This window comes from Larimichthys crocea, chromosome XVIII (genome assembly GCF_000972845.2).
Source record: "Larimichthys crocea isolate SSNF chromosome XVIII, L_crocea_2.0, whole genome shotgun sequence".
Classification (NCBI taxonomy): domain Eukaryota; kingdom Metazoa; phylum Chordata; class Actinopteri; family Sciaenidae; genus Larimichthys; species Larimichthys crocea.
Genome location: NC_040028.1, coordinates 19,516,249 through 19,543,212, shown reverse-complemented (window position 1 = coordinate 19,543,212; position 26,964 = coordinate 19,516,249). Strand labels below are relative to the sequence as shown.

The 26,964-nt window shown below is 45.5% G+C and overlaps 1 protein-coding gene across 11 annotated transcripts in view; it reads right to left on the bottom strand.

Moving 5' to 3' along the window:
* Positions 1–26,964, bottom strand: part of lmo7a (LIM domain 7a) — a 44,151-nt gene that overhangs the window by 13,635 nt on the left and 3,552 nt on the right. For 8 of the 11 annotated variants that reach the window (XM_027290874.1, XM_027290870.1, XM_027290871.1 and 5 more), the window contains 9 exons: positions 23,824–23,894; positions 21,176–21,245; positions 16,571–16,677; positions 8,051–8,081; positions 6,911–7,024; positions 5,831–6,044; positions 5,004–5,250; positions 1,108–1,137; positions 296–410 (listed from right to left, as the gene is read on the bottom strand). In XM_027290874.1, coding sequence (XP_027146675.1) covers positions 296–410; positions 1,108–1,137; positions 5,004–5,250; positions 5,831–6,044; positions 6,911–7,024; positions 8,051–8,081; positions 16,571–16,677; positions 21,176–21,245; positions 23,824–23,894 — 999 coding nt within the window. Of the gene's footprint in view, positions 1–295; positions 438–1,107; positions 1,138–2,265; positions 3,037–3,434; positions 3,603–3,822; positions 4,060–4,528; positions 4,820–4,967; positions 5,251–5,830; positions 6,045–6,910; positions 7,025–8,050; positions 8,082–16,570; positions 16,678–21,175; positions 21,246–23,823; positions 23,895–26,964 lie in introns of all 11 variants that reach the window. The other 3 variants (XM_019257395.2, XM_027290875.1, XM_027290867.1) reach the window with 3 other exon arrangements.

The following is a 26,964-nucleotide window of genomic DNA, read 5'->3' as shown; positions in this document are numbered from 1 at the left end:
AACTATGTGTTTAGTATTAAAAATATGGGATGCTTTCTGCCACGAAATCACGCTGTGATTTGGAAATGAGGACAGTCCATAGCCAGAGGGCAGTGCTGCACCAATCAGTGTCTGCCTCCGTCTCTCTCTCTCTCTCTGGCTCTCTTTTCACCCCGTGGACACAGACTGCACCACAACACCTGCTCCCCCTTATCCCGACTGCCTCCCATAGATCACGTGCTCGCCTCTCACGTCTACGTCGGGAACAAAACTTTCCTCCTGCCATCTTCCTACGAGACATACGAGTTGTACTCACATCCTGCCACTGGTCCTCGCTGTCCTTTATCTTGTCGCGATACTTCTGCAGCTCTTCGTAGCGAGCCTGCCGGATGACGCTGGGGTCGACTTGGATATCGCTTGTTGATTTACTCCTGTGGGAAGAAAAGTTGTTTTTAAAATCAATTTAAAAGAAAAAAGCAGGAGGGGAGGTTTAGTTTGCATAAAGATGTGTTCCACTCCAAGTATTCATGCACCATCTCTTACCGGCGAGTGAAATGAGCTGTAGGAGAATTCAAAATAGTCAAAATAAATCTTGTACCATCCAAATATTTGGCGCTTTAACCTGTAACTAAGTGTTAGTCTGCAAAACACAGCACACAGGTGAGCCACAGACATCTGTGGGAAGCTCGGGAGGTTAGTCACATGTGTCACACAGCCCTGCCCGTCATGCAAGAAGAGCAAAGTGGCTGAAAGCTTGCAGCTTACCTGTGAAGATTTACACCTGTCTCATACTGCTATCAGACTCAGTCATAACTCTCACTGGGACACACTGGGAGTTTTACAGTGTACCCACCATATTTTGCTATTATTTCACTCTGTCAATAGAGCTTTGTGGAGCAACAAACACTCCCCCCCTGCACTCCTGTACCAAACCACCCTGAACTTGGCCCTGTGCCATACAATACTCTGTGTTGTGTGTCAGCATTTAGCAGCTAGAGGGTGAGAACAGCAGCACAAAAGCAAAGGGAGGGGAGGTCGGAGGAGGGGGAGGGCAGCGAGGTGCGACTGTAAGAGGCCAAAGAGGCGAATGCAAACGTGCCACATTCCTGGGAGCCCGTATCAACTCACCCGTCGATACTCTCTCGCATTTGGCGCTGTCTAGGAAACCAGAGAGAACCACAGACAACAAAGTCACATTTCTGCAGTTCAGATGTGTGCAAACGCAGCTCAGACATTGTGTGTCACCTTTCCTCTCCCTGACATTTGTTGCTGAGGAGGTGCGCAGACGTGCATCTTCCTCTAAACAAAGCTGCCTTTCTGCAGACCCCCAACGCGTCGTCACTGGAAACACGACTTTAACATACGGGAGTGAAGTAAATCCAGATGGCCTCCGCTCAGGTTAAATGGACGCTTTGTGCCTGTGTGTGTGTGTGTATGTGTGTGTGTCTCATGTACAAACAGTCCACGGTGCAGGTTTGTGTTCGGTGAGTTACTATGGAGTCGCATCTTCTTTCAGAGCTGTGGGGAATTTCTATAGGCTTTCATGACGGCCCTCGACAAGACAGGACTACATTACATCGCCCTGCCCCGGTGCTGTCAGCGCGTCGAGGACGGTTATGTTTGGATTATTACTCAAGCTTGAACCGTTCCACACTCTGCTGCTGCTGCACTTTGAGCTTTAACACGTCAGTGTGAAGTTCCCTCCGCTGAGGAAAACAACATTGAACTCTGGTCATATTCGTGTAGCTGCAGGTGTTAGATGAGGTCAACAAATGGCCAATTCAGTCCATCACAAGAGCGATCATGAAGTCTCTCATATGTTTTTTATTAAGTTTGAATATTCACAGGCAAACTGGGTCTGATAGGAAGACAAAACCAAAGAGAAATTTGGAGTAATGATGTCTGAGGTTTGTGTCGTTTTGTTCAGAAGAAATAAAATCACACTTCAAAATCACAGCAGCACTCATCAGGTACACGTGTAAAACTAATCATATTGTCATCATGCAGAAAACCAGAATCAACAAGTTCTCTCGTCCTGGAAAAAGTAACAACAAACAACCAAAAAGTTCAGTCGCTGTTCCTTCGTTGCAGTTTGTGTTGAAGGCACCTATTAGTTTTCAGAAAGCAGAGTTTAATGAGATGTAACACTCGTCCATGAACGTCAAATCAACAAGCACTTCACCTCACAGCGTCAGAACAGACAGAAAATATTCCAAGACTGAAATGGCACGTCTGAGATTTCACAGAAACAACAAAAACAGGCACTGTTACAGCTTCAGAGCCGCCAGCCTCTCCACCAGGAGTTTTTTCTTATATCTGAGCCGACTGGCTTCCCTGATGGCTTGCCATCTCTGCAGGTCTCCCTCGCTGCAGGAAGAAGGCACCTGCTGGGCCGACGGGCCTCTCAGCGGGCTCAGGTTCTCATCGGAGCAAACTCTGAGTTTCCGCACGAGCATGTCGTCCGTTTTAGGGCGCGTCTCCTTCACGACCTGATTTTGTTTGTTTGCTGCCGCCTCCTGGGTCAGAGGACACGGCGGGCACAGGAGTCTGGCCTTGAGGTCCGGAGGCAGAGCCCACGGCTCTGGGATGGGCATAGGGGCGTAGTTGTCCGGGGCTCCCGAGAGTGGCCGCTGTTGCTGAGCCTGCTGGGTTTTCTCCTTACGATAAACCACATCGTCCTGCTCGATGTCGGGGTATTCGACCTCCTCGCCACCGTGGCCGTGCCGCTGGGTGACGATGTTGAGCTGCGGCTCGGACGTGTAGAGGCGACGGTTGGCCGACAGACGAGTCTTCATCATGGCCAAGTCTATGTTGGACTGGAAGGCCAGAGTTCGCCTGGCAAACATGTCATCGTTATCCATGTCAGGCATAATACTGTCATAATCAATGGGGTCCAGAGGCTCCCGGGGGTCTTGGCGCCCAAGGAGGGGCCACTTCTGACATTTGACCAGTTTAGGACCCGAGGTGGGGTCCACTGGGGGAAACACCAGAGGTGGAGGAGTCTGTAACAGAGGGGGCTTGGGGAGCTGTGGGGGAGTGTGTGCTTGGATGTGAGGACTGCAGGGTGGGCAGAAGGAGAGAGAAGGACAGAGAGGTGATGAGTGCATGCACGTGAACTCCATCAAAGAGCAAGAAAAGGAAGGAAGATAAATCTGAAGCAGTCAAAGAGCTGATATTTGATTCAAACGGACGTCGATCAAATCATTTTACAATGAAATGAACCTGCGATGCAAGCTGCTGCAAAAATAAATAAAGTCTACATTAGAAGATGCTGCAATAAAAATAGGATAAGCCTATTTTTTCACTAAGGTCAGTGCTTCATAAAGCGTGTTAGTGCAACCTTCAGCAGCTCGACACTCTCATTTATCATTAGTACGTTAGAAAAGCGGCTCAGCGCTCGACAGGAGCCGCTCTAAGACATCCCTTCATCGTCACAATCGTGCAGCTGTATCGACCTTTTCCCCACAACGAGGGTGGTGTGAGCCGAGGCCTCGTGTGTGTGGGGGTGAGAGGGTGAGGTGCCGCGAGGAGGAGGATGGCGAGGAGGAGGAAGGGCAGAGGAGAGCCAAGGACTGATGTCACAGTCTGAATCATCTGACGAGGACGAGCCCGACCTCTTAACGCTACAGCCGAGGACAGCAGCAGGGCGGGCGGAGGGGACAGAAGCAGAGAGAAGGTAAGAGGGAAAGACAGGAAGTAGTTAAATAGAAGGAATTGATACAAATGCAGAAAATGTTGAATCTTAAAAGGATAAATTAGCATGCAGTAATCAAGTAAGAAAAGGCTGTGCAAGAAGCAGGGATTACGTGTAGTTTATGACTGAACATGTGCGTCCTCACACACCTGAAGCCTTGCATCTTCTTGTACCAGGGTCTCCTCTGAGAGCCCAGCTTGATCTTCTGTATGTGAATGTCTTCTTCAGGGGTCCAGAACTTTGGTAAGAACTTGTCGTGAGTTTCATGCCCGGCAGGCTGAGGTTTGACGCCAATCTTGCGTGCGTAGAGATCATCCTGTACGGGGTCGGCGTAGCCCACCTCGTCGTCCTCGTCCTCGGAGTCGCCATATATCTCCCTGAACAGGCTGTCATCAGACACGGCCCGGCGGCGGTGGTGAGAGTGCTCGGGGGGCTTCGTTTCCCCACCGCTGCTGCTGCTGCCGCTGCTCAAGAGAGACAGCCAATCACACGTGTCAGAAGAATCTTTCTGCAGCTGCACAAGAAGCACGCCAGTCACGGCAAAGAGGAGCATGTTCCTCGAGCACAACAACATCAAATGAGATGATGCAAGGAGTAGCAAACCAATGCAAGCTCAAAAAACAAACTATAAAGGAGGCGATAAGTCGGTTTGAGGAGTTACGTTGCCAACTCAAATCACTGCAGAAGGAGCAAACAACGTGCCGCAGCTAAAATCTCAAAACAATTTCAAACCAACAAACTGAAGACGTGTTAGGCGGCCGGAGAGGTCGCTCATGGTTACAATCAACCATGCAAACTGAGGGCAAGACAAGCGTTCTAGTTTGCTCTCGTCAGGCAGGCACATCAAAGTCACACCGCTGCTGCTTCATGTTCTCTGACCTGAGGAAGGTCACATTCTGCTGAGGGGCAATAGTGACCTTAGGCCAGGGGCCCCCTCTACCCCCGGATGCCCTCCCAGCTGCCAGAGGGCTGGAGGGCACGGCGAAGTTGGTGGGAGGAGCCGGGGAGGGGCTGTGGAAGCGTCTGCTGGCCAGGTCGTCCAGGACGAGGTCGGGGTCGGGTCGATCGGCGTCCGAGTCGCTGCCGCTCTCGTACTCGTAGGCCCACTGCAGGTGAGCGTCGGCGCTCGACTCGGGGTAGCAAAGCCTCGTCTCGCTGAGGCCATCGTCGCACGGCGAAACAAAACACAACCGCCATAGAGCATCCGCAGACAACACAACAGAACCACAACACACCAGCAGTGATGGAAGAGGAGACAGTTTAGATTTGAATAAGAGACGAGAAACCTTCACACGGATGTTTACTGTTGTTGTGTGTTTCCGAACAGTACCTGGTGAGCGGGCCCTCATCCTCTGTGTACATGGGGCCCCAGCTGCGACGACTGTCCTCATTGCGCTCGGCCCGTTTCTTCCTCAGCGGAGCCGGGACGTAGCCTGAGGATTTGTCTTTACTGGGAAGGAACTGGTTAAACGGGGTGCTGGCCTTTGGTGTGATGGCTACCGACCGGCGGTAACTGACATGGTCCTTGTTGTCAGCCATCCTGAAGCCAGAGTCTGCCTCTGTGTCACTGCAACACCCTGAGCGGGAGAGGAGGAGGAAGAGGAGGAAGAGGTGTTAAAAAAAGAAAGGGTAATGAAGTAGCAACAAAAAAATTGGACAAAAGAGGTGAGACATGAGCGAGGGGGAGTGTGTTGTGTGTTCTGGCGTGACTTTAGTAACAGAGGGGTGCAGGGTGGAGGAGCAGAGGCCTCCTCATTTACAAGCTGCTGTGGATGGGCTGAGGAATGTCTCACTGCCCCCTCTGTGAGATCAGCGAGCGGCGCTTCCCTCTCTCCGAAAACATGCAACACTTGTGTCATAAAACAAGATCACAGACGGCGCCGATTTATGAAAAACAGCTCCTGAGTTTTCACTGAAAATATTCACTTTCAAAAGCGAGCCACTAGATGGCAACAGGCGTTTGTTTTCACAAGTGGGGAGGCAACTTTCTGGCTCCCGTGCAGCATATCTTCCCTGTTCACAAATATTTGAAGTTCTAGACAGACGAGCTTCGTTATAAATATTCATTTTGGGAAAGTTTGAACACTGCTCGAGGGTGAGAGGCCACAAAAATACAGGAAAACTTCTCAGCTTTAAAAGTCCGACTGTGTCTTTTACCCTCGCTGCCGCCTTTAAGAGTGGTGTCAGATGAGATGCTGCGGGGTTGAGAGCCCAAAGAGTCCAAACTGTCCAGCGAGTCGTCTCTCTTGTGTCCGCCTCCTCCGCCTCCTTCTTTCAAATGATGGAGCTCCTCTCGCTCTGAGTACCAACTATCTCCAAAACCGCTGTCCCTGACGTTGTTGCCTTTCTGACTGGACGTTTCCTGCAGAGCCTTTCACACACACACACACACACACACACACACACACACACACAGTTAGATAACAGCATTTATCTCCGCTTTGTGTGTGGTGAGGTGAGGAGGAGATCTCCCAAGTCTTTTTATTTAACTGGAACCTCGCTGGTTTTTCTGCTCGCTGCCATCTCTGTCAAAACAAACAGTTGCAGGTACCCACGATGACTGTGTTTACCGCATGAAGACAATGTTATTGCACATAAACACACACAAGTAAGCCCCGGGGGCCAGCAGACAAGTAAAAGCCTGTCAGCCACTTTAAAGAGAAAACCATTTTCAGATCTGTAATCCGCCCAATCCTCCCAGACAATACAAGTCCATAAACTAAACCCAGCCTGATCTCACGTCACTGAACTCGGGATTATCATAGCTAAACGTACAAGACGCACGGTAACCGACTGCTATTACTGAAAATCCCTGTAGTCACTTGAAGTATAGAGGGCCCGAACACAGACACCATAAATCTTACGTGAAGTGCCAAATTCAACACGAGAACTTGCTGTGGGAGGAAACGCTCCTTCAAGAAAAGAAGCAGCTATTTCTTCATGCTGCTGTAAACAAGATTAAAAATAGCTGAGTCAAGGAATCGGGTCACTTAACGTGGCTTTGGTTTTCTTTGGTGGTCAGAAATATGAGTCCGGCCCCCCCCTCCGTGTCTTGGACATTCATTCTTGTGCAGATAGTCTACATACCAGGCAGGGTCAGTGGCTGTAAAAGAGGATTTCACCCGTGCTATTTCTGGTTTCCAACAGGAAAATTCAGCTTTTGTTACATGTCCGAGCAGATAACTCAGCTCAGAGTGCACAGTGGGATGATTATCCCTTTTCTTTTTTTTTTTTTACCTTGTACAGCGCTGTGCCCAATAATCCCTCAAACGCCTTAAAATTCAGGTAAGGTCCATCATAGAAACGGTCACACTGAGCTCTTCTACCCAGCCAGTAAATAGTGATCAACACCTGGAGAGAAAAAGAAGAAGAAGAAGAAGAAGAAGCTTATCACACAGACATTTATTACCAGAAAGAACGCATCAGATTACCTTGCTACACCTTTACCCTGACTGATAAATGTTCTGTGCAGTGTCGGATCAGTGTGTTTGTTAGGATAGCTGCAGCTCTGCACTGACACACACTGATATCACCCAGACTGTCCAGGCTCATCCAGAATACTCTGTTTGCTGCTGTGTGTGTGTGTGTGTGTGTGTGTGTGTGAGTATGTGTGTGTGTGAGAGAGTGTGTTACTAGGCTGGACAGGTAAAACAATCACCGCTGCCCTTTTATACGTGATACGGGTCAAATTGACACGTCAGCTCTTCGGTTTTATGTCGTTAGAGCGCACCGCAGAGGGATCAAAGGTCACTCTGAAATATATATCTAATATTTAGCCTCAGATTTGAAGAATAAACTCATTCATTTAGTGTTCTCATGTCAACATGTTGTCATTTACAATCTGTATACTTTGTAGCTTCGTAGATAAAGTTAAAATCTTTTCGTAGAAGCATCCAGGTGGTCTGAAAGGTTCAAGATGCCGACATGTAATCACAGCGTTCTTTGTTTCTGTCGTCGAAAAAAGCTCAAAATTTAACGTCGCCGTTGCATATACAGCTGTTTTTCTGTTTTCATTGTGCTCCAACAGCACTGTCGGACTCGTAATAGACAGTTCATAAATAGATGGAGCAGAAACTGACAGTCTATTCTTCATCCCCTGTCAAAACCTTGTACTACGTTACCCACAATGCACCCCTGACAATTTGGACAGAGATTTGGGCGTGTTATGCTGGCGGCCTCGAGCTGTGACAGATAACTTTTTACGCACATGCAGTAGCACTCCCCCATCATCTGTAAACAGTCTTTGACATGTAAAACAGGCGTAGTTCCCCTTTAAAAGAAACACCTGAACATGCCTGTAACCGAAGCCAAATTATGTTTTATTATCGCTGAATGACAGAACAACAAATCGAATCCTCAAACATCTTTTCCACTCACATTTTTCAGCCTCCTGTTGGTCTCTTGATGCCTGACGAGAGAGAGAAAACAGAGGTGCATGTGAGAGAGAGAGAGACAATAAAAGAACAGAGGCTGCTTGTCGAGTTGCTCTGTGTCGGGCAGTGAAAGAGCTGGAAAATGAGAGCACAATCCAGACTACTGCCAGCCCTTCACTCACTCTCACACACAACAACAACACAAAGGCGAGAGAGAAAAACAAACCCGATCATTGCGAGCAATAAAGTAAAGTGTTGTTAGGTGCGTGTGTGTCTAATTTTCCACTAATCCCAAAAATCAAGCAGCTGTAAAAACATTTTGTTAAGGTCTAGAGGACAGGAGGCTTTCTGTTCCTGATTTGAAGTAACGATAAAACTAATAGCTTCTCGTTTAACATCTAAATACCAAGACAAGGCGCAACTGTTGCTAAAAAGGCCCCTGAGCGTGCTACCCAGGTCAGGCAGAAGTTCAAGTCATATTTCTGACAGACGACCTGCCAGTCGCTAAATCACTTTCACGGGAAAAGCTCAACCTGTGATCCCGATATTCCCTTTCTCTGTGTGCACATTGTGTACCTGTCGAGTAAACGGACTGTTTGTGTGTCCGTTCAGAGACGTCAGTGACAAACAGCCGCGGTGCATACAGCAAACACGTCAGTGACAGACGAAGATATACAGTCTGCTTCACATCCTCCGTGCATGCTGCACATTCCTGCTCTCATGTGGTAATACAATAGTCACACATGCCTCTCTTGCCCAGGAGCACCTGGATTTATTACAGCCCCTCTTTCCCAGCACGCAATGCACCTGCCGAGAATGTGATGCATGCACGCTGTTGGCACCTTAGATAACTGCATGTTCAGGTTCCTGCAGGCTGTTTGTTCAGGGAGAGGAAAGAAAGTGAGGACGTATGATGAAAAGTATTTGGGAACTGAGCATAATATATTAAAGTAATCAGAGGTACAAGTACTGTACTATGAAGTTCTTGCATTTCAGACCAAAATATTTACACCTTTTACATTTTTATGACGGCTATCGCAGGCATTAAAACATTATCATTCATTATTAATAATAACTGTGTGATAAAACACGATTAACAGGTAATAATCAAACCATTGCTTCCCAACATTTTTGGCGCGTGGCGTTTTACAAAGACACAGCGACCACCCGGGATGAGTCGTAGCCTCCAGACTTCTCCGATAGTTTCAGAGAGGTTAAATTATTTAATACATGAAGCAGAACTTCCTTATTTCTTATATTTATCCTCTAATGACCAATTAAATATATCTTATCTAATCAGGAAGAGCCCGATAATCCAATTTATTTATAGGGGCCATATTTCCACCCAGTTAAACATGAACTATAGATGGACACTTGGAGCGGCGCGTTTTAAGTTATTTACACATCCAGCACTTACAGAGCAACGTTATCTTAAATTTGTGTGTCTTTTAGCTTCGTTTTGGTCTCCACCGACTCCTGAGAGAAATATAACTTAGCTGCTAAATGCTTCATTTTGTTCCCGGGCTGTTTGTCTGTCGTTTGGAGCTGAGCAGTGAGTGCACGCTGTCTGTTATGAATGAAATCGACAGACTTGGACAGTAAATTTGTGGACTGGAGAAGTTTTTTAATAATATTATTATTTGTATCATGGTCACTTTCTTTGCAATATTTCTTACACTATGGTCACTTTACATTACAATACTCTTTGTATACATCCTGCCACTTTTATCCTCAGTACTTGTCTGTTTGAAGGTTGATTGTAGGTTATAGATATTTCTGTCTGTTTATTGTTTAGTTTGTTTGCCTTTTCTACTTTTTTCTAACTCTGTAGTGTATGCTACACTTTCCTCTGCTGCTGTAACAAGTAAATTTCCCCGCGGTGGGATGAATAAATCTAATCTAATCTAAGTTTTGACCTGTGAGCATGTTTACATCACCGTACTGGTACTTTTACTCCAGTACAGAGTGCTCTTCTTCGACCACTGATTGGATTTAACAGGATGGAAAGCAGACCAACTTTCTCACCAGTATGACTCATCTCACATGAGGGGCGAATTAGCCAATGGTGAAAACTGAAATGGACGTTTACCAATTTGGCATATTGCAAATTTATAGACCCAGTAAAAAAAAAAAAAAAAAAAAAGTCCTCTCTTTGTGTGGCTTGGAACACAGTTACAAAGTCTAAGATTATAGCAGTGGTAGCCAGGTCCAGAAAAAAAAGAAGCTGTATACCAAAACTACGACCACACTACTTCTCATAATGCTCATTTATGGCTCTGTGGTAATAGCTGAACAGAGGGGAAAAAAAAATACATAAGGGCTATTTTCAGGCCTTCGGAGCCTCGGGAGTTTGCTGGAATCAGCTGAGAGTTCATATGACCGAGCACAATCATCGAATGGACGTCACACAAGCTCTGCACAGAGAGTACAGACTGGGAATAGTCATCGGTGTTATCTTGAACACCAGTAGAGACGATATTCTGAACACTATATAACACTTGTTACATGTGGTAATCTTCTGTTAGCACGACACAACGCACAGAGCTCTGACGAATTAACAATCACTTCACAGACTGTCACGTCGAGGTCAAAGGGTGAGACACAGCCGATCCTCCACCAGCTCGGTGATATCCTCCTTCTTTTAACTTCCAGAGCGGAAGTGCGGAGATACAAGACACCTTTTGTGCAGAGTTAACCACTTACTGTACGCTGCACCCTCACGACGATGATCAATCGAAGGTTGTACCGTCACTCGAGGCTAATCCAGCCAGAGCCGTGGTTCCTACAATAACTACACCAGAAAACTGTTTTCTAACTGATCCGAGTGAGTTTTATCTTCTTAAATTGCGACATGACTGCGTGATATTGTGTAAAAAGTTAATTAAACTTCTCTTAAAAGAGTCATAGGAGTGTTCTGCCAACGCAAACAGGAGACGCACAACCAAAGAACAAACAACGTTTGTCTAAGTTTCAAACGTTAGCGCCAAAGTAAATGAGAGTCAATCACTTCCCTGTGTGGCAAAATTATATTTAGATCTCCAGCGAGATACGAGTCTGCAGGTAGAAGCTGCACGCGGTGTTTTTCAATCCGTGTGCAGCCACCGAGAAGATCAAGAGCAGCTCTGCTTCTTTGAGACAATAACACACAAAGCCTTAAATGAATGGGTTCAGAAGCACTGAAGATCACTCGCTCTGCAGCATTCGACACCGTCCTTCCATTCTAATACATACTTTTGATTTACAAAAGACACACCCAGATACCATCATGCATCAGGAGTCCTGAAAGAAAAACACCCCACAACAACCCTGCAGACACACAAGGAGAGTTTGAATAGAGGAATCAGCTCTGGGCGAGACAGTGTCGGGCATCATTGTGTCGTACTTCTCGGAGACAGTGCAACCTCTGTGAGCGAGGGAGCAGGGTGAGGCTGGCATTTCTCTCCCCGAGTCGCCCACGGAGCACAAATATAACCCTTTGTCTTGGCCTTTTTACGGCCAGGGCTGTGTTCGTAGGGTAGAAACTTTATTGGCATTTCACCATCATCACTCGTTCGGTTTCACAATCTGCCCACAAGTGACAGCGGTGCCATATATTAAACCATGAAACCATGAGCGTGAAGTGCCAGCTCAGTGAACCACACCCGAAATACCAACACGCAGGCCACTTCGTTTTATCTCCTTTGCTTTATTGAACACAGCAAACATCTAGACCTGTCACAGTGAGTTTCATCTGCTCCAACAACAGCACACACACACACGAGGCATGCGGCACAGCATGGGTTGAATAAATTCTGATAACAAGTCGTGTAGTCGGTACAAATTTGCCTGGGAAACAACACATTCCTGCGTGTAGTTCAAACATTTGGTTTGATCTCCTGCCAAGGATGCCGTTGCATAATCCAAATCATGTAGGCCTAATCACACACGGCCACTCCTTTTTATATCTATTGTTTAGAAAGAGTTACGAACATTCTCCAAAGGTCAATGAATTTCTGCCAGTCCTCCTTCTCTCTCTCTCTTTTTTTTGAGTTTGGATAGTGAACCCTTGTCAATAATTTGCTTAATCAAACGGCGGCAAAACGTGAGACTTTGGACTCATCTCAGCGGGGGATTTGTTCCGCTAGTTATTGGAGGTCGCAGGGCAAAAGCTGGACTCAGAGACCACATGGGTTTTACTGAAAGTACTACAATACTACTTAATGTCCTAAAGTAAAAAATACAGAAGTAAAATTCAAAATATACTTTAAAACAAATCAGAAACAAGTTTGTGAACACAACACTGACATTTTTAAATTTTAAAGCTGTGTCTGTCTTTCACTCTTTTATTTCACCAAACACTAAAAGTCAGTCCCAGATTTACCTGCTTGCCCAGCTCCAGTTCTGGCATGACACCGGCTTATCTCCCCATTAGCATTCGTCTGTGCCTCAGGCCTGAAACCCTCCTCTGTGGTACAAACACTAAAACACTCCCCCGTTGCTCTACACTCACAGTCCAGCTAACATGAGCTAACAGCAGCTACAGTCAGCAGCTGTTCCATAAAATATGATCCAGTTTCACCAAAATCAGTGAAATAGTTGGCGGTGTGTGACTTACGTACTTCTCGGGGTGATCGTACCGGGAGCACAAAGTTACAAAGCGTGAGAACAGACGTACGGCAGATGACAGAGACACCATTCACCTGATTACTGATTATTTTATGATAGGAAAGTTACACAATGACGCTTCAATTTGATATGAACAGTCCAATATTCAGTCTAATGACGCTTCAATTTGATATGAACAGTCCAATATTCAGTCTCTTCTAGCTCCGTCTTTGACTCTCCACCAACTCTTTAGCAGCTCGTCACTGACATATAGTGCACACTGGGTTTTTATAACACGGTAATATGTTTTGAATGTAAAATGTTATTCAAAATCAGTAACTAGAGCTATCACATAAAAGTGGTGCAGTAAAAAGAACATATGCTATATAAAGTATAAAGTGGCATAATGGCTAAGTGGCTGTAATTCCTCTTAAACTCCTCGTAACTTAAAGTTATGAGGAGGGTAAATGTGAATAAGGGTCCCAGACATCCTGTTTAAGTTTCTCTGTGACTATTTAATCTTTATAAACATTAATAGTAGTCAAGAAGAAGCCTTGTACCAGCTAATGTGGATCCAAATGAACAAAAAAAGATCAAGCCAAGCGTCAAAAGGCATTTAGTGCCATTCGGGAAAACCACTGACAGTATATATATATAAATATATATGTATATATATATACCCGTCATGCCTTCGATGTTTCCTTTATGTCAGCTTAGAGCTATGGTCCAACTTTGACTGCACCATGCTGCTGAATTTCCACCCAGCAGCTAAGAGTCTAGAAGGAAGTGGGTGAAGTTAAATAGAGCAGTTTTAGAGCCGTGATTCATCCGCAACACTCGAATTCCCTCATTTCCTGGGCAGCTGTTAGAGTCGGCCTAAAGTAGGCTGTGAATCACAGCTTCCAATGATGACGATAAGAGCAAATATTGAGGCACGCCATCCCCTCTTATCTCCCTACACGCATGTCTAACGCAACAGTTTGTGGTGCCATGTGATGATGTTGATGCAGAATGTGTCGCTGACTCATAAACGTCTTTATCAGAAAGCAAAGTTTCACAACGTAAGGAAACATGCGGTGCAGGTGGTGGTCAGGCCGATCGAGGCTCAAAGGTCAAACTGACATACAATAATCTTTTATGGCTGCCGTGACAACACAGACTGACATGAATTTAAACTCCCATGACGTGTCGCTTCAACCAATATCTGATTTCAGCTTCATGCCAACAAGAACTGACGTCTGAAATAACAATATTTCAAGCTCAAGCATTTGCTTTTTTGAGGACTTTTCATAAAAATTAGTGCAGATAAACCCCGAAACCCCACCGGGCACGTCTCCGTCACGTCGCGGCTGTGACGCCTTAAAGTGTTTAGCCCGCCAGACTTTGGTAATATTCCTGGTTTATGTGCTTCTAAATATGCTTCTACATGTGTAAATATGCTACGTAGTTCATTTGTTTAGCTTTTGTCTGTTTATTTTTGCCGACCAGTAGTTTGCACGGGGTATTTTATTTTGAAAATCTGCTGTTTCTGTGTCTGGCTTCCTGTCAGCTCGAGGTGCTCACAGCATCCATCAAAAAGCCACCTTAAATTCAACACGGAGCCGAGCCGGACCACGGCGGAGCCAGTAAAGGTTTGAAACATTGACTAGGACGGGTGCGTATTGTGCCCAGTGGAAATTGGGGGTAAGGCTGTAACTGATGATCCATCCATCCATTATCTGTAACTGCCTATCCTCAACTGATGATTGTTAATTATTAATTAATCCGTCAAGTGTTCAAAATCTTTCCATCAATTTCAAAAATCTTCAAACGTTCTTGTTTCCTCAATTTGAGAAGCTGAACTCAGAAAACGTGTTCAGCATTTTTGCTGGATAAAAATGATTAATTCATTATCAAAAGTATCATCAAAATCGACTGATTGATTAATCAGCTAATCGTTGCAGCCCCAAAACGAAAGTATAAAAGGTTCTTGTATGTATTGGTCGAGGGTTTGTTCAGGAAAAGTACTGTGTGAAAGGAGACACACAGATAACGACGTTATTGCTGCTGAAACAGAGAACAGGGAAGCTGAGCGAAGCACCTGTCAGACTGGGTTTAAGGGAGTGGAGGTTGGACAGCCACCAGGGGCAAAGACAGCTGATAGCAACCACTTTCTCTCTCACTCTCTCTGTCTGTCTCAGTTAGCAGCTCATTTGCCTAGACTCTGATAAGCAGCATTGAAATAAAATCATTGGTCGCTTGGCTGCAGCCTTGTTTGGGATGATCTCCTCATGTTACTCTCTGTGTGCCACCACCGGTTAAAAATACCTGTCAGAGAACCACAAAATCGCGCCCACAAAACGCAAAAAAATATGCAAGAAATGTGCTGCATTCAAGCGTCAAGAAATCAATTCGAACACAAACTATTCATGAAGACTGACTCGTGCACGAAACATTTGAGCTGCAGGATCGTCGAGAAAATGAGAACCTGTAACCGTGGAGCACGTTCGAGATGAGCAACGCCAAAAAATATTGATAATATCTTTTCCTCTGAGTGAATGAGATAGAGTGACATAACCACAACCGCGACCGCAAACTTTCTCACACACACACACAGGTGTGTACTCTCAAGACCACAGTGTACCGGGGAGGAGACGACACACTATTAAAAGCTCTTCTCCGGAGTCCTGATACCATTCCAATCAATCCTGCTTGTGCAAAGTGACCCTAAGGTCCTAAAAATAGGATTGCAAGCCCCCCCTCCACCCACCTCTGTGACCAATCCACCCCCTGTGCACGCTGCTGAGCCAAAGCGTTCAGCTCCAACAGCACAGCGGGGCTCCGGAGGAGTGAAAAAGTTCATTTTAAAGAGCTTCGTATGCAAACACGCCACATTTTTTTTAAGCTTTCACTACATAAGTTTAATGTTAACCGCCAATCTCGCGGAGGAAGAGGTAAGATAAGATATAAGGTGAGATAAGGTGAGATATAAAAGATCCATAAACTTTAAATTATCTCAGTATTTACGACGCTGGCACCAGGAATTTAATGATACAGTCGCGTTCAGGGCGACCTATGTTCCGCTGTGTGAAGTGAGAGTGTGTCTTTGATAAAAACAGTTCATGTGTGTGTACAGTACATCTGTGGTTTTGTCACGGTTGTCGGTGTCGCTGCAGAATGAGGGTGGATCAAAATGTTCCTGAGGGTTGTGTCTCAACCAAACATCCAAACAAAGACAAAGCCGAGTGAGAACACGAGAACGACTTCAGGACTTCATTTTGCCGCCTGCTGTGATGTTTTTCTACTTCAAGTTTAACAACCTGCAGGGATTGCTTGCGGAAGCACTTTGCTTTGTGCTTGCACAGCAGTGCTCTATGGCCACAGACACAGGGTGTCACACAGTTGATGGACTGTGCTCTGAGCTCTGCCGCTCTGCCGCTGAAGGCACACCTGTGTAAAAAAGAACTGAACAGGTTGTTCAACATACCGCAGACATGCCGAAGACGCCACTGACATAAACACGACTCCCTGAAACTGAAGAACTGAAGACAACACCGTGGTGTCACCAAATGCCACCATCAGAAAAACATTTAACGGGCAAACGTGTGATGACATCATGATTTGCAAGACCTGCAGTGAATCGGTTCATTCTCAATCAGATCAGAGTACCACCCATGGCATTGTAGGCTTTTGTCCTCCATCCCTGTGCTTTAACAGGTGCTTACTAACACACACACTGAAAATAGCGCTGACCTTTTTTAAACTACAGCTTGAATCACGCCTCACACGAGAGGACATGTGTCAAAAGTGGCATAAAAGTTCATCTGTGCGTGTGACTGGAAGCGTAAACGGTCGGTTCATTCATGCAAAGAGTCAAAAACATGAGCTCACAGGAGGATAGAAACTGTGTGAACGGTGAGGATGGTGGCTGTGGAAATGTCACAACAAGATCACAACTTACTTGACTGTCACTCTTGTGGATAAGTCCTGAAGATCTCCGGGGTGAAAGAGCTGCGCTTCCTTTAGTCCAAGCTTGCCGCAGGCCTTGAGGAAGACGTTTAGGTTGTCCTGGACAAAGAACAAAGCAGGGGAAGATGAGGGCTGTCCACCTTCAGAGGCAAAGAATAATCACTCAAGCATTCTCTGGCAGGGACACAGCCTACAACTCATTGCTTCCAAAGTTCATATCACCAGAGAGCACAGAGAGAGAGAGGGAGAGAGAGAGAGGGAGACGGATGGGGAGGAGCATTTGTGTAGCAAATAAGAAGCGACCGGAGTGCAGGACACACACAAACACACACATGCATGCATGAGGGGAGAGGCTGCGTGACAGGAGCTTGACTGACAGCGGCAGAGCTACCTGTGGGCTGGGTTAGGGTGGGGACAAAGCCAAAACCAGGAGAGATGACATCAGAGCTGTGTGAACCCAACCAACCAACCAACCAACCGGCCATGCGAGTGCAAAAGTGACACACACACTTCTCACACCCTGAAACTGTCCCCTCCCCTGCCAAGCCCTTTCCCCGTGAATACCTGCGAGGTCTGCGGGGCGGTGGCGGTGGAGTATTTTGGAGACATTTTTTTGGTTGCTATGAAACATGAGGTCGGGTGACAGAAACCGACAAATATTTTTCCTGAAGCTGAAAAGAAAGGACAGGGAGGAGTGGAGGAATGGTTTCTCCTCCTACATGTGTGTGTCAATCATTTTAGATTGCATAAAGTTTATATGTGCGCACACACACACATACAAAAGGCATTCAGCTCTATAAATACACGCACACATCTCACGCATTTCAAACAGAGCCTCCACCACAAAAACACCATGTCATTCCCGGGTTATGACTTTTCCAGTTGTAATCCCAAATGTCTTGTTTGTATGTAAGTCTGCACTTCCCATCGGGGACAGCTCTGCTTAAGAGGGTTTCATGTAATGACAAATGGCTTCAACGTGGGTTGGAATAATTAAGGGGTAGCTAGTTCTATATTTAAATGGCAAACATGCTTATTAGCAAATGGTTCAGAGAGAGAGAGCGTTGACCTCTCTGAGAGTGAAACAGCTTTGCTTGTCCCTCGATGGCACTTCAGGTCAAAGGATCAACCCTCCACCCTCCACCTACTTTTACTACTTCTGCTTTGTCATGGTTAAAAGATATGTGATGTAATTTTCCAGATTGGCCACTGAGTTAATTACAAACTTTATCTCTCGTCTTTATCTGTCCCGTGTTAACACTGTTCACACACAAACATTTTTTCAGTCACACTAAATTTATGAGCTTGTTATTCGATGCATACAGCATGTACGGTCAGAAACCACAAAGTATACATGCTAACCTCGCATACTCTGCATGCTTGACGCGATTCTAGCTCGACCAATACTGAATTTTTGAAACTTGATATATATGTATGTAGATATAAATAGGCAGTAACCTCCATGGCTGGGAAATTAAGTCAAGTGCTAAAAAAACTGTAATACCTTGAGCGGCCACTTGAGGCTGGCTCCAGAAGTGAGTCCATAAGTCCCCATGTCCAAATGTCCAACTTCACAGCAGAAATAAACATGTTTACAGCCTGGTACAAAAAACTGTTTTGGTCTCTGTAGCTAATTTCCCCGTTCATGACAACTGTACTGAGGGTGAATTTATATACAACTCACCTGTTCACATTATATTAAGGCTTAAAGTTATGCAGGATTAAGACGCTTTGATTGACAGGTGCGTGTCGTCAGGAGCAACCAGGCGTCAAGACGACGCTTCTGAAATCTACAGGTGACGTCGCTCATGCTCTGTCCATTTTTTATACCGTCACTGGTACAACAATCCTTTCATGGAGCTCTCTGGTGGACAAACTATGCAACTGTGACTAAATGCTTGGTGTTTCTGTGCAGTCAATTCTTGTAACTGCTCAACCAATAAGATAATATCGTCTCATATTTATCAGTCTAACTCCCAATCTCTCAGACCTCAACAATAAAGCCACTGCACGCCGCAGAGCACTCCATGTAACACACAACTCGCTATGGCAGAGAGTTTTGTACCTTCTGCCATAGAGAGCTCTGCGTATGAGATACTCTGGTCTTCCTCTTGTGAAGCAGAAACTCACCTGAAGCCAACGTAATCAAGGCCTGTATGAAGTGATAATTAACTTCATTAAGGCTCCAAGAACAGTGTGAGCTCACCGAATAACCCCCCCCTAACAATCAGTCCCAGAACATGCAGAGATAATGATGTTGGAGGAATGTTATGCTGACTTGTGCCTGCACATAATCCTGCTAAATATGCTGTACCCATCCAGCAGCCTCTAATCCTCCTCATGCAGACTCGAGGATCCTGATTTTTTAAGCACTTCACACCAAGAAACGGAAAGATTTGGAAGCTCATCAGGTGTCTGATTTGATAATGAGAAAAACGCTGGTCACATTGTGAAAGCTTGTTTTTCTTCGACTGCATTCTTCGTCTAGGATGGACAAACGCTACAATTCCCCTCGACTGACCCCTGGCAGCGCTTCGAACACCAAGCAAAGCTATGGTTAAAATATCAGGCTGCACATTTTCTAGTCCTGTGACAATAAACTGAGAGGAATACTTGAAATGTTGCCTCTCCTGAAACGGGCCCGAGAAAAGATGTTCCTGCCCCGACAGTCAGATCCAGTCATAACACGCACCCATGCAACACAAACACAGTAACAAAACATGGTCAAATGTCTGTCATTGCACAGATGATTGCACAGACAGTTAGATGAGTAAAGACACCCTCGAGGCCATTCAAACTGTCTGTTTATCTCCTCCCACTGCTACCTCAACTCACCAAGGAGTTGGTGTGTGCAGGAACATGCAGCAATTACAGAGAATTTCACGGTGGGCAGAGACCGATGGAGTCATCTTTAACTCTGTCCCTCTGGATTCAGCCCAGTGGGACTTGAATCAAGTAGCTGCTGGCTGAGGCCCCCTTAACGCCGCACGAGCGTCGGCTTCCTGCACTACTGGTAAAAGCAGCAGAACCAGGTTTGAACCGGGTTCACTGTGACCCACCAGAACCCCACACAGCTCGCTGAGTGCTCAGCAACAAGGCAGAGAAAGTGTGCTGACATGGGAAACATTCCCCTGGACACAAGGGAAGCCAAAGAATATGGGTCTGGAGCCAGTGTTACTAAATATTCCACAAAACCGAGAGATTTCCGGGTTTTTTTTCCCTCCCTGGTCGTTTGATTCTGCCAGAGCTGAAGCCTGGTATCGATTTGAGCGCTGAAATCTTTCAGATAACAAAACTATAACAACCGTGTATGCCTAATGGTAGAAGCTCTTCATATCTGAGTGTTAATGAGGCGTGTTTGCGGCGGTTACAAAGCTCCAACAAGCTCCAAGTTCTTCTTTTTGGACACATTGGAGATGGATAGATGGAACCGTGAGGAGAATGAACACTCATTTATATTAATCGGGATGAGAGATAGAGCGCTGCTTGACTACTATTTTGGGGGGGAGAGTTAATCTCACAGTAGAGTGAGAGTGAGTAATGTTTGTTTGGAGAGCTCTCCACGTTTTTTTTTTTCTCCATGTGGTTGGCAGTAACCGATAGCCGCGGGCCAACTCGAGGAGCCCTCCTTTTGCTGGAGAATTTATGATCGTGCGGTTTCAGGTTGGAGTCGTCCAAGTCTCGGAAATACCACGCCAGGGCTACTGATGGAGGAGGAGATACTTTACCTCATTACCTCAGCAGGTGCCCGGTCAGTTAACGGTCCAAAGCAAGCCGGGAGGGGAACTTGATATATGTCATAACACACATCTGATGGTACTGCAAATACTATATTTACTGTTTACATGCAGTGCCAGCCAGTTTCCTGCACCGCAAAAGTTGTCATTGTCTTGCCAAACATGCTAAGTGTTACCGAGCCCACCGACGTGCACGCTCAGGCTGCCTGGGTTGGGGTTCTCTATAATTCCTCCAGACAGCTGGACTCAATTACTCCCACAAGAGAGAGCTTTGTGAGGGATGGGTTTAAAGGTAGGGTTTTTCAACCCTCTACTTCCCGAGCACTTGTGTGCAGACACTCCCAAAAACATTTATTTCAACTGAGCCACTGTGGCCCAAAAGACCTCTGCCACCAGCTACTTAAATCTGAACTACCGGGGGTTAAAAGAAAACCTGAAAAAAGCTTGATTTAATAAAAGGTTTCTGCTCCCTTCTGACCTCCTGTCACTCAATCAGAAACTCAATTATCACATCAGCACAGAGACTTTTCGTCTCGAGTGATCTTGATTGAACGCAGCCTCGAGCGTGGCAGGCAGGCATCATATTCAGGGTGCACATCCAATGCTGCCGGTGGCCTTTGAAGCCGCTCCACGTTCGCTGAACTTATTAGCGTGGATGGATATAAGAAGCGACGAGTCACCGAGGCGAACACATCTCTCTCTCTCTCTGTCATTGGCAGCCGAGCCTCAGACCTGAGACCTCAGACATGAAACAAACAGCACTAACAGGAGACAAATGAAGGATGAAGAAAAGCAGGAAGGCTGTGTGTCATGATCAGTTAAAATGTGTCTCACGTAAGCTGAATAAAAAAAAGACTTACCAGTCCAGCGATCGGCGTGGGCAGCCTGTTAACCCTCTTGATGATACCAGGCTTGATCTTGTTGATCAGACTGTGAGCAAAAGAAAGAAAGAGAAAGAGAGAGAGAGAGAGGGAGTACATCAGAGGGTATAAGTGAAAGTACTTGGTCATTGGCTAGGCTGGTCTAACCAGCCAGGAATGAACTTAAAAAAAGTGTTGCAGAGTCTCGGTGTTGTGTGTTTACGACTGGGTTTAATGGCGGCCACCTGGCTTCAGTTTAGTAAATGGCCAGTGCGGTACCCTGATGTAAACACGCCGGATCCCTGGCTCCTAAAACATGCCCTGTTCTACCGGATCAACCCCAAACAAACCTCGAGTCACCACATGTGAAAACGGTAATGTGGTTTGATGGGTGACGATATGAATTTGGTGTTTGGAGATATAAAAAATAATCCTGAATCCCATTAATGATAATACAAATTCAGATTTTAGGAGTAATATTGAAGTGTTAGATGCTTTGTTGCAGGTCTTACATACATAAATAAAGTAAATAAGACCTCAGCTAACGATTATTCTCATATTGATTAATCTGCTGATTATTTCTATGATATAAATATAACATAAATAAAACATAAAACACCAGAAAACCTGAAAAATGTGCATCATCAATTGTCTAAAATCTAAAGATATTCAGTTTTCTACGTAATGTAAGACAAGAAATGGCAGAAAATTCCCCCATCTGAGACAAACTTTTTGGCACTTCTGCTTGTAAACTGACCCTAACATTATAGACGGAGCCACCAACTCTCCCGCAACTGCAACTGGGACAGGGTGGCTGTGGGAAGGACCGCGCACATCCTGTTTCTTTTTCAGCGGACGGGATCAGTTCCCTAACCCTCCCCAGAAGGGTATCCTAAACTTAAACCACTTAGGCTCCACGCCTAACCCTAACTGCCAAGTTTCTGGCATGATCCGGACCCTAACATCTCTTCCACATGTCTGACTTTGGACCTTGGAGTTTGCTCCAACGCCTCCCCTGAGTGGTATCCTAACCCTAACCGCCTCGTCTTTGGCTGACCACAGGTCCTAACATCTCATCTATATACCTGCTTTTGTACGTTGGACATCCTCTAACATAAACGCCTCTTAACCTTAACTTCTCTGGCTTCTTCTTGCAGAAACCAAACCACCGTATTGAGATAATAAACCAACTCTAACGCGCTCTCTCACCATCTTCACTTCTATGCGGTGACGGTACACTTGGTGTGGGGTTATCTGGTGGATTGAGAGTTAATGTGATAATAAAGAGCGACTAATTGATTGATCAATTAATTGTTGCAGCTCTAACTTTGCAGACAAACCAAACTCTGATCGAGATTTTTGTGTTTGTTTGTTTTTTATGTGAGTTTTTCTTACGCTTGGAAGGAGAGGCTGAGGCGTGGGGAGAGTATTCACTTGGTTGCAATCTGCAGCTTCACCACTAGGTGCCACTAAATCCCACACACTGGACCTTTAATCTGTACATAAATGGCAAATATCTCACCCTTGGTTTGTTAAAAAAAAGAACTTAAAAATTCAACATGAGATGAGATGTTGAGCTTGCAGTGTGTATCTTCAGCTGACAGAGCGGGGCTGGATGTGATGGAGGATATAAGACTTCATATGTTTTTAGAATGTGAAAAGAATTTGGGAAAGGACTCGAGTTAGCTGTAAAACAATAGAAAGCTGTAATGATTTCATCAGATAACAAACACACTGTAAGCCAAGTAGGATATAATCATGTGTGTGACCCACACCAAACATTCCTTTCCAAGCAGTCGTGATAACCACAACACAATAGAAGCTGAGGCTTCGAGGTGTAACCGATTTTAATCTGTCTTCCTCTTCTTCCTCACGCTGAGAAAAACACTGACAGCTCTCACTACTGGGAAGCGTCTCTGTCGAGCAAACCGTGGAGTCAGACTCAAATCAGCAGAACGAGGGGCTTCATCTTTGAACCGACGCCAGTGGAGGTTTGGAAGATTCTGCATGGGCTGCTGGTAATTACAGCGTCCTGCTGATTCGTGCAGATTCACACATCGCTGTGTCCGTCCACATACACATGTCTAAAAGAGGACGTGATGCAAAGCCTCCACACACAAACACACATCCCCGATCTGGGAAACTCTTAGAGCTAATTCTGTGCAGATAAATTTGTTCCCTTAACTCATCAAAACTCTTCATGAACTAATGAGAAAGCAGCGTGCTCTCCGGCTCTCCGATGTGGTTTCAGCTGAGGGCTTTCCGTTCACTACATGGCTCTTCACAGCTCTAATTAAAGTGAGGATGGCACTCTGCCCATCCACAGATCTGTAACATCTGTCATACAGGCAGCACAACTCCTCCTTTAAATAGATCACACTTCATATTCTAAAACAAGAGCGCACAGGGCGGATCAGACACTGGAAATAACAACATAAAACAACCTCTATTGTGCTGTCTCGCTCACTCGCTGACAAAACACTGGCTCACTTTATGTGGCTGACAAACAAACAGTGACCCGGCAGGGGGTCTGCCTGGGAAATATCAGTAACACTTACGTTGGAGTGCAGACCTGGAGGGACAGCAGAGGGTTTCCATATGAATGAGTGGGCTTAGAGAGTGGTGCCTGGGAAAAGCAGAGTACTTACTCACACAACAGAACGCCATTCTCCAGCGCTGATCGGAAGTCGGTGCTCCCGAATTTCTTCTTGGTAACTGCCTGGAAAAAAAAACAAAAAAAACACAAAAACACTGAGCAAAATAGCGAGAGGGGTTGGGTGAGGAGAGGAGGAGGCGGAGGTTTGTGTGTGTGTGTGTGTGTGGTGGGGCGGGGAGGTGCGAGAAGAAAGGTAGGATGTTGAGAACAGTAGCAGAGGAAGTCAGAGGTATTTCCTCCTGAGTTCCTACAGTGTCTATGGGCCACAGTTCTTCAGGTATCCCACGGGAGCTCTCTCGAGTGGCTCTGCTCTGCTCACATTAAATGCTGGTAAAAAACAAAACAAAACCAGGAGAGCTGAGTTAAAAAGCTGCTCCGGAGCCAGCCATGCCTCCCCCCCCCCAAAAAAAGCCACAAGGCTATGGGAGCATCTGGAGCTCTGAGGGGGGAAACACAGCGCTGTGTTACAGCCTCATGCCTTTCCCATGATCTCAAACCACCGCTGCAGGAACACCAGGAGTCATTATGCAGGCGCTGCATGTGTGACGTGCAGCCTTACACGCTTAAACACATGCACACACACAAACAGCATCCTTGATTTTAAACACACACTCATCTGTACATTTTAAAAACAATTTAGCTTTTCATATAGACAATCTGTGGCATTACCATGTATCATTTTTTAAATGTTTTCACGTGAAACTGCAACTTTGTTATGGGATATCACGTCCATCCTGATTGCCACTCCTTAACAGAGCTTCCTGTTCTGTTTTCACTATCAACGCCTTGACCACGCCGTGCCCGAGCTACTAAACACCAGAAAAGAACCAGAGTGTAAAAACTTCCACCAATTCTGCAAAAATCCTGTTAGTTTAAAACAGCACCTGCATCCAAATAGATAATTATGGACTAAGTATGCATTGATGCATGCAATTACTGTGTTCTTGTTCACCTTGCAAAGTCTTTGTTTTCAAGTTCCAGTTTTTTGTTAACACAGGGTCAACAACACAATGAAATTTGTTGGACGTGAAGAAGCAGCCAGCTCAGCATGAGAGCACTAAACACTGCAACAGTACGACACACAAGAATAAAAATAATCTAAGAACAAAATACAATATTAAAATTTAAGTTAAAAAAAATAGAAATACAAAATAAAGATACAAAATATAAATAAAAGGGTATGAAAACATGCTTCACAGGTACTGGAGGGAGCTGTATAAACAAACATGACATACTATGTATGAACAGATGATGGATATTGCATTTGGAGTGTTTACTTCTTATTACTGCTGCTTCGTTTTTCACTCAAGCGATCAAATACACGTTTATTTCATCCATAAACGTGTCCTCATTCTCAGGAGATTTGGAAGACGAGCACAAATGAATCAACGATCAGCAATTATCAGCGAAGCAGTCAATGAAACACGGTAATTTAAATAATTAAGTGTTAATAAGTAGTTCAACAGGATTTAGCCGAAAGCTCAAAAATGCCTCACAGTGTCTGGAAAACTAGTAAATGAGATCTGGATCCGTGTCAAACACTAATCACTCCTCGGCTCACGGCCAAACGTTCCAAATTTCTTTCACTGAAACCAGATTTTCAGGTTTTCTGCTAAAAACAAACAAACAAACAAACAAACAAACTGGGTTCACCTCATTGGCTGAGCTCAGAACTACAACAGCAGCCACATTGTAGGCGCAGATTTAGATCAATAAGAATGTTTGTGTTTCTATTATTTTGTCCACCACATTAACATAAACAATAACAGAAACATGTTTCTGTATACGTCCATCCATCCTCCATAACCGCCTATTCTATCAGAGCTGATCCCAGGTGACACTGGGCAAGAGGCGGGGTCCGCCTCGGACAAATCATCTCTGCATGACGTGTAACTTCTGTACTTTTAAATATGTTAAATATGTGACCAACAGAGCAGGTGAGCACACTTATTATACTGCACCTATACAGGTAAGAGAGCTGGCAAACACACAAACACACACACACACAGAAGGCAGGCTAACAGGTCAAACAGGTCCCACCAACCAAATTGGTCAGATGTGCCTTGTTTCAAGGCTTTTGTCGTCTTTTCAAGTGAAATGGACAAAAGCTGAGGACAATTACCGGCACAGCTAAGTACATGCCATGTCATTTTGAGGTGGACATGAGAAACCAGAGCAATTAGACCGGCCGACCAGACGACACTATTATTACTTTCAAACAAACAAAGCCGTCTTGCACCACCTCGGACCACACCCTGGGAAACGCGAGACGTCTAAGGCCCTCAAATACCCATCATTCCAAGAGAATTGGACCATGTTGTAATGGATGAATAAGATTAAAGTTTTGACACAGCAGCTGTCTGTGTTTGCACAGCGATTGTTGCGAGATCGAGCTCCACCAACTCCTCCTTCATTGACAAAAATACAATCAAAAAAACAAGAACACACACACGCCCGCGGAGCAAACAAACCCTGCAGTGTATACAGTGTGTAATCAGCCAGGCGCTGCAGTTGGCATATGAAATCCTGACCCCTACTGTTCTATGTATGTGGGGGCAGCAGCTGGGATCATGCACAAACAAACAAATGCAGGTGGAGGCAGCACCACAATTCGGATTCCCCCCGTTGCTTACATCCCTGAGCCTACACCTCGTCTCATCAGCCGAACTGAATGAACGGGATGATTAAGACATTATCTGCCAGTCCATGTGTGGAAGCCGGCTGTAACACAATAGTTTTGTCCTCTCCATCGTCATCATTAGAGGCATTAACTCCCCCCGGCTCTGGGGCCTGCTGTGCCCCCTCTCTGTCCTGTCCAACCTGCCATGTGGGATAATAACTCTAATCTGCAACAACATACTGTTACTCTGATTTAACGGGGAGATTTAAGGCAGCTACAGCTCGCCATCCTGCAAACCCACCCTCAAGAATGTGCAGCCGAACGTGTTCACTCATGAGTCTCATGACGACTTCCTCGCCACCCCCCCAAAAAAGACAAAAAGTGTGGCCCTCAGAGTTCATCGCGGGCTCTTAAAGTTCTCCGATACATGTGTGAAATGAAGCCTTATTATTGCAGCGAACCAAAGAATGGGGAACACAAATAATCAGAGGAATCAGGGAGTTTCTGGGTCTG